Consider the following 13481-nt stretch of genomic DNA (forward strand, 5'->3'; position numbering starts at 1 on the left):
TATTTAATTTTTTTTTGCTTTTAAAAATAAAAAAAAAATCATTGTTTCAGTAGTGGGAAAGGTTTACTGAGACTGTGGGTTGTCTTCATACTGAACCATCTTTACTCTGCATAACTGTAGAGTACTGTACATTTTGTGAATGTTGTGTGAAGATTGCTTATTGGAGATCACAGATACCAAAGTAATTAAAAGTTTCCAAATTTTTGTACCCTTAGATACATGGGTTTTGGTACTTTCGGAGGATGCATAACAGGTTGTGGGTAGCTACTGTTTTTCCTCATCATTATGATAACAAAAAATAGGTTTGTATTAACTTCACAGGTATTAAATCAACATCTTAAACTTGCAGGCACAATCTGAGTTAAGCTTCTAATACATAGTCATAAGAAACAAGATTTTAGAGGAAGTGATGTTAATTGCTTTTATGGTTTCTTTTCATATTTAAAACCTCACTCTGTTTTTTGTGCGGTTTGTATTTTTTAGACTGAATCCGGCTACGGATCAGAATCAAGTTTACGCCGCCATGGCTCCATGGTGTCTCTTGTTTCTGGAGCAAGTGGATATTCTGCAACATCCACCTCTTCGTTCAAGGTTAGTGAGTAATGTTTTCTTAGTATGGATGTGTAAAAAAGATACTTAAACAAATGAGAGAAAAGGATATATTATGTGAAGGTTTGCTCACACAACTAGAGGAAAGAGTACTAACTTTTTGGTTTACTGTGTAATTCTGTATGTAATAAAGAACATATTATACAGAAAGCTTTCACATGCCGTTAAGCAGTTGTCTATTTTAAATTACAGTATCTTCTGATGGCAAGAGAAATCAAACCTGTTAGGAGAATTTAGCCTTTCCCAGTGTACTCCTGAGCATACAAGGTCTTCTAAATTAAAGGATATGCTGGTTCTGTGATTTAACAAGTTTGATTATTAATACCAATTTTCGAATGACTTTTCTAGTTTCTAGAGTCTAAAATGTTTAACATTTTTATTTGAGTAACATGGCTTCTTGTAGGAGCAGATGAGGAGCAATGCTAGAAAAGTGTCTGGATCAGTACGAAAACTAGAGCTGACTATTTTCAGGCAAATAGTTGCAAACTTGGGATTAAGCAAAGCTATTGTTAGTAAGCTTTTTAGGATGCTCTGAAGTAGCAAGTGCAACAGAGAGGAAAAGTTGAGACCAGCAAAAAAAATGAGGAACACTTGCATATAGTTTCTTACAATCATGCTCTTTGAACACTGACAGTACTTTTTAGCAGTTGATACCTGAAAGATCATCAGTGTACCTGAAAGATTTGTTTGTTGTGGCTGCAGAAATTCATTTTTTTCATTGAACTACTGTTGAATATTTAGAAGCATTTGAAGTATTTTTCTCTTGTATTTTCAGAAGGGCCATAGCTTACGTGAGAAGCTTGCAGAAATGGAAACCTTTAGAGACATCTTGTGTAGACAAGTTGATACTTTACAGAAATATTTTGATGCTTGTGCAGATGCAGTTTCCAAAGATGAACTCCAGAGGGATAAAGGTAAAATTATTACTGGAAACACTGACCTCCTTAAATCTAAATTTCTATACTGTAAGGAATGTTTGTAATTGTGTAAATAATTTCAACTATTTGCACTGCAGTAGTCAGATTCCTTTTAAAAACTGCTTAAATTTGCTCTTAACCTGCAGCTGATAAGCTCATTGGAAAAAAAAAAAAACATCTTTTAAGCACTTGATGTTATACAACAATATTTTTTTACCCTTATGAGATGTAATCAAGTTAATTTACAACTACATTTCTTACCATTATTTGGGAAAAAACATTTGAGTATTAGTTTGATAGGAACAGTATGTTCTTACATAAAAGCAAAACTGTTACCATATTGTATTCTTCAGAAGCGTATTGACTGAGGGTAGAATACTGTACAACTTGAGTGTCACTTGCAATAGTAGACCCAGATGAGGATATCTGTATATCTGAATAGTTTTTCTCAGAGTGCAGCTTGTTTTTGTATTCATACATGTTTTTTGGGGCATTTATTATTTATCCTTAGGTTTGTTATCTCTCACTATAGAAAGTCCTGAAACTTTTTTTAGTGAGAAAATGATAGATACAAACAATCCCACTGTTTTGCAGATTTGCTAGCATAGAGGAGCTGAATTGTGGTTCATTTGTGTAATCAGTTATAAAAGAACCTTCCTTTCGACACTGACCAAAAATCTCATAATTATTCCTCATAGTAACGTTGTGGTTCTGATGGGGATTTAAAAAAAAAAAAAAAAGGCAAGAGGATCATGACTTTTTGTTTGTATTATAGGAAAAATATCTTGTGCTGCTTAGCTGTGAGAGTGCTCCTAGTTTACTCTTATGCACTGAAGAATTAGAACAGCTTTCTTTCTTCCCTAACATATTATCTTTCTCTTCCTAATTCAGTGGTAGAAGATGATGAAGATGATTTCCCTACAATGCGTTCTGATGGGGATTTTTTGCATAACAGTAACAGCAGTAGAGAAAAGTGTAAGTACGTCTAAACACTGAAAATTCACTTGAATAGTATGATAAGCCTTATATAACTAATATTTATGCTTTTGTCTGAGAGGAAAGCTATAGGAATGGTATTTCAAGTTTGTTACAGGAAATTCTTGTTCATTTTAAAATTATCATTTGTTAGATGTTTTTCATGATTTGTCATGAGTTAAGCTTAATTTAATTCACACAGCTATTAATGGAAGCTGATAATTCCTATTGTGTTCAAAGTCACTTCTACAAAATTCTGCTGGAACAGCTGTGTCGTTAAAATATTGGGAACTGAGAGTTGTAGCAGATAATCATTCTTGTTTTTGTTACCGTTGTCAACTTGTATGTTTTTTTCAACTATTGTGGCTGCATTATGACTAAGTCAGTGTTGTTACTCCTCATAATTTCACCACTTTTTAACTGTATTTTTCAATGATACGATGAACAAAATCTTGATAATTTTTTTTTAATTCTTAGCTTAGAAGATCTAATTATAGTTATCTTTCTGTCCATGCAGTAAATGCGAGACTCGTGCAGGTCCTCCTTTTTGGAAAATCTTCATACAGCTGGCCTGCCAGAAGTTATATATATGTTCAAAAACTCTTTGCTTTCTTTGTATACTTTCTCTTGTTTCTTGACTGAAATTACTTCAGTGTTTGTTCACTAGATGCTGATGGTTTAGGTATTTACTAGATCTTGGTTCACAGAGTTTTTAAATTATGCTAGCTCTCTTTCAAAACAGGTGGAGTCTTTAAAAGAAAGTACTTAAAAGTGTTGTTTTTTTTTTAAACTTAAACACTTTCATAAAGGAATTGAAAATATGGAGGCAAAATAAGCCTTTTTTGTGTCTACTGTTTTCTTTATAATGAGCTGTCCTTCCTATGTCTTGCAGCTTTCTTTGTATTTGAGTATTTTTGATGTTTTCACACTAGTGAACTCCAGTAGCTCCATCACACTGCTCTTTCACTCCTTCTCAAAATAACAGGAACTAAATATAATGAATGCAGGCTCATGGGTTGAGTTAAGGAGCAGTTTAATGAAAGGAAAAATAAAACAAGCAAAAGCCTTGCAGAAGCTAAAGGAGGAATTGCTTATTTCCTATAAGCATGGGATAGTCAGCCATGCCTTTGGAAGCAAGGACTTGATACGCATAGCATTACCTGGGAAGAGGGATGCTTTCATACTGATAGCTTCCCCTGGTCCTTCCTCTTTCTCAACTTTATTTCTGATTATGATGTCATACCAGAGGGGATATTCCATACCATCAGTTTGGACCATTTGTCCCAGTTGTGTCCCCTTTCCACCTCTTGCCCACCCCAGCGTACTGACTTTGAGGGGCTGGAAAAGCAGCCTGCATACTGCTCAGCCATTGTCAATGCATTCTAGCTACAGACAGAGAGCACACTACTGTATGGGCTGCTGTGGGGAAAGTTAACTCCATCCAAGTCAGACACTATGCAGTTGCTCTTTCTAGAATATCACCAAAACATAATGTAATGAGGGATGAGAAAGAGAGGTAATGAGGAATGAGAAATAGAGGTAATGGAATGCACTATAAACATACTTCCAGAATTAATAATATGAACTGATTTTTCAGTGATATAAAGTGCTTTCCCTGCTAAGGATTAATTATATGCTGGCATCAGAGGTTAAGTAGAGTATAACTTCGAATTCCTGAATAAATCTTTTGTGCTTCTTGTCAGTAAATATAAGCAATATTGACCGGTAAGCAAGTCTAGCAGTTTCACCAACCATATATAAAGAGTCTACATTTTTGAGGACTTCTAAATCACTAGAACAAATTCCAGAAAAAATAAGAAGTTGTTTTTTTTTTTTTTAAACATTACTGAGTACTTAATTACATGGCATGATTCATTTTGAAAGAGGTATCTGTCAAACTTTTTGTAGGATGGTGTAGGAGTTTCAGCTTAATTTACCTTTAGAACATTTTTTCATATCTGTATTACTCTGATATATATCCCATATATGCACACCTAATATGTAAAATTTCATTTGGAAAGTATATTTTTTTGGTACATCAGATAATGTTACAAATTTTAAAAGGAAAGTGATGTCCATTATTTTTATCATTGCTTAAGAGGAATTTGAAGTAATGTATCTATGTTCATCTTGGGAAAAAAAAAATCTTTATCAAGTATTCAGGAATGTCTCTGCTAAGAAATTGTTGGGTGTCCCGGATGGATATCTTTATATATAAACTCATTTACTATAGGTCACTATTTCTGCAACCTTTTGCTTTTTGCAGAACTTCTAATTACAGTGTTTATGATTCCTGTTTCTGCTACATTTACTTTCCATCAATTCTGTTAACAACCGATTTTCATTCTATTTTTTTTCAATACCTATATGATTTATAAGGGGTGAACGCATTAAAAAGTTCATGCTGTCTTGGAATATCCCGGGTTGAAAGAGCCCCACAGGGATCAAGTCCAACTTCTGTCTTCACACAGGATCCTAGTATCTTGTGCTCAAACCAGTAGATTTATAATTTGTTTAAGGAACTGTTTTCTCATTGTCGTTTGAAATTTCCACTCTACACCGTGCCTGAGTAGGGAGGAGAAAGTTAGCATGACTGTAGAGATTCATATACTGGTAATGAAGATACCGTGTTTGGATAGGGAAGTTTTTTGTTCTGTGTTTCCTAGGAACCTTTAATGAAGAGTTAGAGCGCAATGAAGGTATTCAAATTTATTGTTCACTTTCCAGTTGGAAAATCTGGTAACTGAAACAATGGTCATTTGTATCGAGACGCTAACGGAGTGCCTGACTGATGTGTGTTTACCATTTGGAATCTTGTAGTCTAGGAATGTGAGAGTCTTGATTGAGAAGTGTTCCCATCTATCTGCTTGGGAAAATGAGTGGATTTGAGCTTAATTTAAATGAGTGGGTGAAACCTATTGTGGGAACCTCTTTAAAGACAGAAGATAGAACTACATAGGAGATGTAGGATGAAGGAAATAACCCGTATAAAATACAGTGGGACTTGTGGTGAATTTTTGTTCTTGAAATGCAAGAAGAGTATTCACCCGCATTGCTGAAATAATGAGGTTATTCTTAGCGGAGAATTAATCCTATTAATCCTACTGCCATCCACAGGAGATCAACAATAGGTATCACTTAATAAGTAATACTCCCACCCGCTTCTTTTTTAGGTAGAAATAGTATAGTGGTATAAGTTGCAGAAGTGCCATAAAATGGAAGAGAAAAAGTAACTTTGTTTTTGTACTTAATATCTTCTAAAAATAATCTTCCATTTCACTGGAAAATGGATTTTACCAAACAGGTTATGTTTTAGACTTCCGGGGAAGAGTTGAAAACCATAACTGAGGAACAAGATGTAAAAGCTGATTGATCCTAAAAGAGTAGAGGTGCAGAACAGCTAAAGAGCATGGTATTTAAAAAAAAAAAAAAAAAATCATTATCATGAAAGGAAGGAGAAGATGATTCAGAAGTAAAGCAAAATGCTTAAGAGATAGGATAATTAAAAAGGAATCACTTGACTCAAAATCTTGAAATTGAATTTAATGTAGGCAAAAAATCATTGCAGAGTTTTTTTCAGTTGACTACAGCTTGATTAGAATGCTAGAAGAGCAGCTCCAATAAGAAAACTTTTACTATTATCCTTGAACTTGAACCTGTAGATGTCCCGATGGAAGATTTCAGCTTGAGACACTAGATCCTGTAGTTGATGTAGAAAAGAAGTGTAGAGAAGAAATCAGATGTTCGGCTTCTACGGATAGAAAATCTGACAAATATTCTTAATATTCTGAACCTTAACTGTTTCTGAGCTGGGGCTTGTGGTCTTCTTCAGACACGTTTTGGGAAGAAAAATGTCTCCTGAGGAGTACCCCTGTACACAATAAAGAATCTCTTGAGTGATCCTCTCCTCAAAGGAATAAGCTTTGCAGGTTCATTTTTGTCCAGTGTTTTGTACAGTGGGTGAAATGGCTGACTTTGAATGAAATTTCAAACGGCTTACATATCACTGCTGCTTTGAGACTAGTCACTGAATAAGGACTGAAAATACATGATATCCAAAACCATATCCAAGTGTTAATGAGTTGTAATGAGATTCAACGAAAGCTGACTTTTTTTGAGAAATGAGTCTTTGTTGCTGCATTACACTAACAAACTGCAGCAGAGATCTGTGAAATGAATTTTCTACATTGCAGCTGGTAGATGTTTCTTCAGCAGTATTATGTCTAGCAGTATTATGTACTGAAATAAAAAACAGGTCTATAAAGCAGTGCAGCTCTGCTGGTAAGCTTGTAGGTGAACATGCTGTACACCAAGAGGACAAATTAGTGGTATTGCAGTTCTCAAAGAAAAATGCAGTTTTTATGTGAAGCTGTTGTTTAGTTTCCATTATTCACAGTGAATCCACTGCATTGCCTCTTCACCAGCTTATACTGCTTTAAGTCTCGGCCTCCTCCGTGTTCCCTCTGCAGCTGTTAGAGGGAGGGAGATCTCGTTTGCTTGTTATTATTTCTGAAACATAATTTTTTTCTTTTTTTTTTTTTTTCCAGCCCCATATCATCTTCATCTGTTAGGGAGTATTCTTCATTGATATGGAATAAAAAAATAAGCTGTGTTTTACCATACCATGTGTGCTTATTGGGGAGTATGAAGAACTGTATGGTCTGTAATCATGTATTTGAAATAAAAATAGTTTGATTGCTTGTGAAAGAAGAGCATATAAAGCCTCTGGAGGCTTACACCACTGCTTAAGACCATATGATGTTTGCTTTCTGTTCCCCAAGTATTCTACTATCAGAGGACAGCAATTGCATTTCTCTTCCCTGTAAGAACAGAGCTTCTTGAAAGTTTTGCTTTGCCCATGCAGGCAGTTATTGGATAAACGTAACATAAATATTTATTTCAGCTTTTTAAACCATAACAGTGGCACAGTGACAAACCAAAGAAAAATTTAAAATGCACTACCCAGCTGACAAGTCACTAGCTTTAACCATGGCATAGCAGGAGGTACTTGAGCTTGCTGAGCTCAGTCTTCAACAGGGGTTTACTTCTGCTTGCTAATACGTTATAGCATTAATGTGTAGTATTTGATATGTTATTCTGTCAACCTATATGTAAGTTTGACATATAATAGGTATTTTTTTGTCATGCATTTTAAGTTATTTAAATAGCCTTAGCAACAGATGGCTTGGTTGACAGCATGAAGTAGTAGTTGGAATTGCAAAACCCACAATACTTGGATAATTCCACACATTTCATACTTTTATATAAATCATACATTTTTACTTTTTGGATTTAAAATCTATAATTGCCAGCTTAGAGCAATATGACATTTTGGCTTTGATTGCATTTTTAAATTTTTCCTTTCTCAGTACTGAATTAGGTATGTTCAGGTTTCTCTGTCTTAGGCCTCACTTCAAGCTCTCAAACTGCTATTGTTACGAAGTATTACCACTCCCTCCACCTACATGATTTGCAGAGCGCAGAGTAATACAGCATTACAAGCTGACTGGAAATAGAGTATAGCAAGATGAAGCTGAAGGGATGCATTCTTCCTTTTGAATCTCTTTTCTTACCCTGTGGATAGCTGCAAATAATTAGCACATTTTGATTTGTGTTTTGAAATCAACTTTCTAGGCAGTATATTCAAACAATTGTAATATAAACTTTTAAGATGCTCACTTGAATTAAAGGCAGCTGTTTATGTTTGTTTTCAGTATTTCCACATGTGACACCCAAAGGAATTAATGGCATAGACTTTAAAGGAGAAGCTATAACATTCAAGGCAACTACTGCAGGAATCCTTGCTACGCTATCTCACTGCATTGAACTCATGGTAAAGCGTGAAGAAAGCTGGCAAAAAAGGGTAGATAAGGTAAGGTTGTTTTCCTTTCACTTTGGTTTACAAAAAAAAGAAGTTTATTCAGCTTGAAATTTCAACAACTGTTTTTAACCTTCTTAGTTCAGGCATTATTTGTATTTTTATGTATAGCAGTTACTAATTTTAGGTGTTTTCATTATTTGTTAGTCCTACAAAATGTTAAAGCCTCATCTTGACTGTTGCTGATACAGTAGCATTCATCGTAGACTTCCTTTTTGCAGCCCTTGTTCAACTAGGATTTCTATATTATTTTTTTAAAATCCGAAGAGAACCTGACAGCATTAATATAATACATTATTGCTTGCAGCCTTCTAAAGGAGACATGAATATCCACACAGTATCCAGAATGATCTGCAAATCCAAAATGCTTAATTGTAAAATGGTAACAGTACTGAGAACAACCTATTCTTTAAAAGTTTAACTGTAAAGGTCTCTTTAAAGGGATCATCATTTATTTCACTTTTAAGAGATAAATAGAAAACATGATTTAGTTGATTAATTTTTTTTGGTTAGTGGTGTTATCTGTTTTTCTGATGACAATAATAGTTCGCACTAATCCTGTGCAACCACTATAGCAACTCAAAATGCACAATCTCTTCTTCAGATGAGATGTGTTGGAAGCATGTCTGAGATGTATTTCAGGCTTTGTCTTCTACAATCTTGTCAGCCTGCCATTATTGCCTGGTGTTCTGTACCATTGTTTCTTGTTTTTTAATTTAGCATGTTTACATATGGCATATATCAAATCTTACTTTATATATTATAGTGGTACTTTATATATTTTAGTGGTACATGATTCAAATAATAAAGGCATTCAGATAAAATACATCTGCATTTTAGTCGTTGCACCTGTCTCTAGCTGTCCTTTGTCTGTATGTCAAAGGTCTGGGCTTATCTAGCTGTTTTGATACTTCAGACAATGCTCTTTTTGGTTCTGATTCGTCTAAGTAGTTGGTGGAATTGTATCTGATCCAAGACTTGAAATTCATTAATGGAATCACAGAATAACTCAGATTGGAAGAGACCTTGGTAGATCTCTAGTCCAATCTCCTGCCCAAAGCAAGGAGAGTTTGAAATTAGACTGGGGTAGTCAGGGCTTTATTACGTCTGGTTTCAAGTGTTCAAAAATGGAGACTGCACAACTTTCTGTTCTGTACACCTGTCATTACAGAGAAACTTACAATGCTATGCTGAAAGTCTTTGTCTATATCCAATCAGAAATATTTCAGTATCTATTCTCTTTTTTTTCATCCTTGTACCAGAGACTGGATCTGTTTTCTTGACATCTCCTTGGTAGTCCCTTGACAGCAACTTTTTTCTCTTGAATGAGCAGACAGACTTAATCAGAATTTTCTTAGAGCACGGATGAAATGAATTTCTCTTGTCCAAAGTTTTGTGTATTTTAATATGGAATAGTATGTTCATATAGAAGATAGTTTAGATCAGTTATTAGTCACTAGACTAATTTTAAAGCACTTTTTTAGCTGCAAGTGGTTAACAAAACTGAATTTCCCTTTAGTTCTCATGTTACTGGTATGCCATATGCAGATTGCCTCACATATCATGAGTAAATACATTTGAAAGAGGATCATGATCTTGTCAGAACTTGGTTTTCCAGAAATTAAATAGGAAAGACTTCTCAAAACTTCGAGATTTAAAGGTTCTTTGCTGTGGTAAGCTTGTTGGCCCTGAGTAGTGTGGGAATAATGGGAAATATGGACTAGAGTCATTTGTGGGCCACTGTTTCTGTCAGGAATGATCTGCACCAGCGTGGGCTTTCCGTAAGCCACAGTTTATTAAGCTAACATCTATCTGCTCCAGTGTGTGGGGGTCCTCTACGGGCTGCAGTACGGATATGTGTTCTGCCATCAAGCACCACCGCAGCCTCTGGCCTTGACATTCCCTCTGCTGTTTCTTACTTTTTGTTCCCTCCTCCTCTCTCCCGGTGTGGGGTTTTTAATTTGTTTGTTGTTGTTTTGTTTTGTGGGGTTTTTCTGTGTGTGTGTGTGTGTGTGTGTGTGTGTGCGCGTGTGTGTTGTGTGTGTGTGTGTTTGTTGTTTTTTTCAAAAGTGTCACTTATATGGCTGGCAGGCTTAACTGTCCTGCAGTGAGTCTGTTTTGGAGTTGTCTGGACCTGGCAGTGTCTGACATGAGCCCTGACTTCCTCCCATAGAGAGTCCCCTGCATCCTCTCTAATAGAAATGTTTTTATATCTGCACAAGAATTTTTTGTCTTTTCACTACATTGCTTTAGTGGCTCAATATAGTTTGTAGAAGTGTCTTCTACAGCTATGGATCTGATATAAAAGCATTGCATTATCATCAGATGAATGTCTTCTGAGACAGAAGTAAATATTGTGAGATAATGAAGTTCAGCCTATTTTCACATATACTTTAAAGGAGAAAATTTGCAGAGGAGATGCTAGGCTTAATCTGATTCCAGCATCACTACATCTTTATTCAAAATATGTAATGTAGATATAATTAGTGGCTTTAATACAGTCATACACCTATTATGAGAGAATGATGTTGAGTTGTTAGTCTCTGCTTGGAATTCATGAAATGACTCACTTGGATCCTGTGCCAACTAACTACAGATAGAAACTTACATGCAGTGACTCATTAGTATCTCACTATATTCAGCGAGTTCACATTTCAACAGTTTTACCCTTCATCCTTTTGTCATCACTGCCTGAGCAACGGTGTTGAGCAGTTCAAACAGTTACTTAGCAGGTCTGACCCTCAATGAATCATTTATAGTTATATTTAATTTTTGGTTGCTGGTCTAGTAGTTTCTTGCACGACTTATTTAAAAAAAAAAAAAAAAAAAGAAAGAAAAAAAGAAACGCATCAGTCTTGTTTGTGTCCCTGGTTACTAAATCATCCTTCCTATTCAGCTTTACTTGCTCACACTTTCTTTGCTACACACGTTCTTTTGCTCACACTCTTCTTTGTTGTGGTTGGACTCGATGATCTTCAAGGTCTTTTACAACCTGAGCAATTCTATGATTCTTTGATTCTGTGGGAAGGGGTTCCTCAAGGTACTTAGCTTCCCAAGTTTTGTTTGAGTATATATGAATGCACACAGTGTGTGCATGCAAATAAAATGAGAAAATTGATGGCTCTGGAAGTCTTGTAAAAAAACAAACAAACAAAAAAATAAAGCTATACTGATCATTCTATTTATTGGCATATGTATTGTTATCAGCCATTTCATTCCTTCAGCATCAAAAGATCATGTCATTTTGCAGGAGATAGAAAAAAGGAGAAGAACAGAAGAAGCATATAAAAATGCTCTAACAGAACTGAAGAAAAAGTCCCACTTTGGAGGACCAGACTATGAGGTGCATTTCTGCTTTACATTTTTTTTAAAGCCAGGAGTTTGAAAGCTTATTTATTAAATGATTGTATGTGTAAATCAAGGGGATTGGCTTGTGCGAGAGTATACATGCCACCTCAGTTTTTCCAACTTGAAAACTGGATGACAAATTTCTATCCTTAATTTTTTTAAATGAAATTCAATCTTCATCTTGTCCTTCTTGTGTCTAGAGTAATTCATTTACTGATATTTCTGGTGAATTTTGATATATTTTTTTTAAATATATTTGATACTGCTTATATGGAGTAGTTATACTTTTCCTTTCTAATGGGTCAACTGTATAGGTATGTAATACAAGTACGGAAACCCTAAAGGCAGAGGCAGTCCTAGAATCTGAAGTTAAACTAAAATCAATTTTTAACTTGTCTCTGTTACTTCAAATGTGATCATAAATGCAGTGAATTTAAGATTCTGCTTCAGCTGTTAAATTGTGTATTTCAGAAGCTTCCTCCTCAGATATTTACTCAAATTCTACAGTGTCTAAACCACCTTCTGAAAAGTAATACAAGCCAATGCACCTATTGTGCAGTTTGTGTGTGTTTTTTTTTTTTTTTTTTTAAGAGCTTGACTTTATGGCATTAATCACATACTTGTTTCTGCTTAAAAATCAAAATTGAGAAATAGTAACAATATGGGATACTTAATAGACATTTGAACACTGCTGCTTCTCTCAGGTATCCATTTTAGTTTTTTGAGATTTGGTAGATCTGTTTATTTTACAGTACAATAACAGCAACCTAGTTTTCTTGAATTACCATTTTAAGTCTTATCTTGAGTTTTCAGTACTCAGTTCTACCTGCTTCTTTTTGTTAAGTTATTCTTTCCAAGAATTCTTAAGTAAATGATCCCCAGTATTTTTTGTCTTATATTTTTATCTGAAACACTGGAATACTCAGAAGCAGTCTAATTGTGCAATTATGTTAATATGTTTACTTTTCTGACACTTTGTAAGCATTTTTAAAGAGGAAATGTATATTAATTAAAGCTAAAATCTGATGTCAAAGTATGTTGACGATTCCTCAGTTTCCTGTTTACCTTGTTTACATAACTACCTCCTATGTTACAGTTAGAGGGAGTAACTTTCTTTAACAAGCACAGTTTTCACATGAATTGTGGTCTAAGAATATTGGTAAAAATATGGAATTTTTTATGGATATGGAAGAATTTAATTCTATCAGTTACATTCGTAGTACATACATATACTTCTAAAATTAAATTTAAAAGGAGCTCTCTCATGTCTCCAAAGTTTTAAACTAGTTCTTGTTTCTTATACTCTAGGAGGGCCCTAATAGTCTGATTAATGAAGAAGAATTCTTTGATGCTGTTGAAGCTGCTCTTGATAGACAGGATAAAATGGAAGAACAGGTACTGATGCTTGAAAAATGTGTTAATGATGGGCGCTTCATGGGAAGCTTCAGTGACCTATGCTCATTCCTTGGGTGTATCTCCTGACAATTAAAAGTAGAATTCAGTTCTTGGTATTTGTAAAGTCAAGTACTGTTTTAAGTACTGTTTAACACTAATTTTGAGAAGCTGATTTCACAGCTTATGTGGACTACAGCACAAATGTTAACCTAAGTGAATCTGTCTTTTCTGATTCTTACATATCTTAGAATTCTGCATAAAATTTATTTGTAACAAGTACATGTGCAAATAGGAATACCAAACACTGCAGGTATTTGTCAAAACGTCATTACTGCCCTGAAGTTTATTTTGCTAATAAC

General features: G+C 34.8%; 1 protein-coding gene across 1 annotated transcript in view; it reads left to right on the forward strand.

Moving 5' to 3' along the window:
• The window catches only part of CERT1 (ceramide transporter 1), a 48023-nt gene extending 34799 nt beyond the window's left edge, over window positions 1–13224 (forward strand). The window contains exons 6-11 of the mRNA XM_019610196.2: window positions 484–591; window positions 1385–1523; window positions 2418–2501; window positions 8216–8373; window positions 11630–11722; window positions 13036–13224. Of these exons, the coding sequence (XP_019465741.2) occupies window positions 484–591; window positions 1385–1523; window positions 2418–2501; window positions 8216–8373; window positions 11630–11722; window positions 13036–13209 (756 nt within the window). The 3' untranslated portion in view covers window positions 13210–13224. The remainder of the gene's footprint in view (window positions 1–483; window positions 592–1384; window positions 1524–2417; window positions 2502–8215; window positions 8374–11629; window positions 11723–13035) is intronic.
• The last annotated feature ends 257 nt before the right edge of the window (window positions 13225–13481 follow it).

This window comes from Meleagris gallopavo, chromosome Z, assembly GCF_000146605.3.
Source record: "Meleagris gallopavo isolate NT-WF06-2002-E0010 breed Aviagen turkey brand Nicholas breeding stock chromosome Z, Turkey_5.1, whole genome shotgun sequence".
Taxonomy (NCBI): domain Eukaryota; kingdom Metazoa; phylum Chordata; class Aves; order Galliformes; family Phasianidae; genus Meleagris; species Meleagris gallopavo.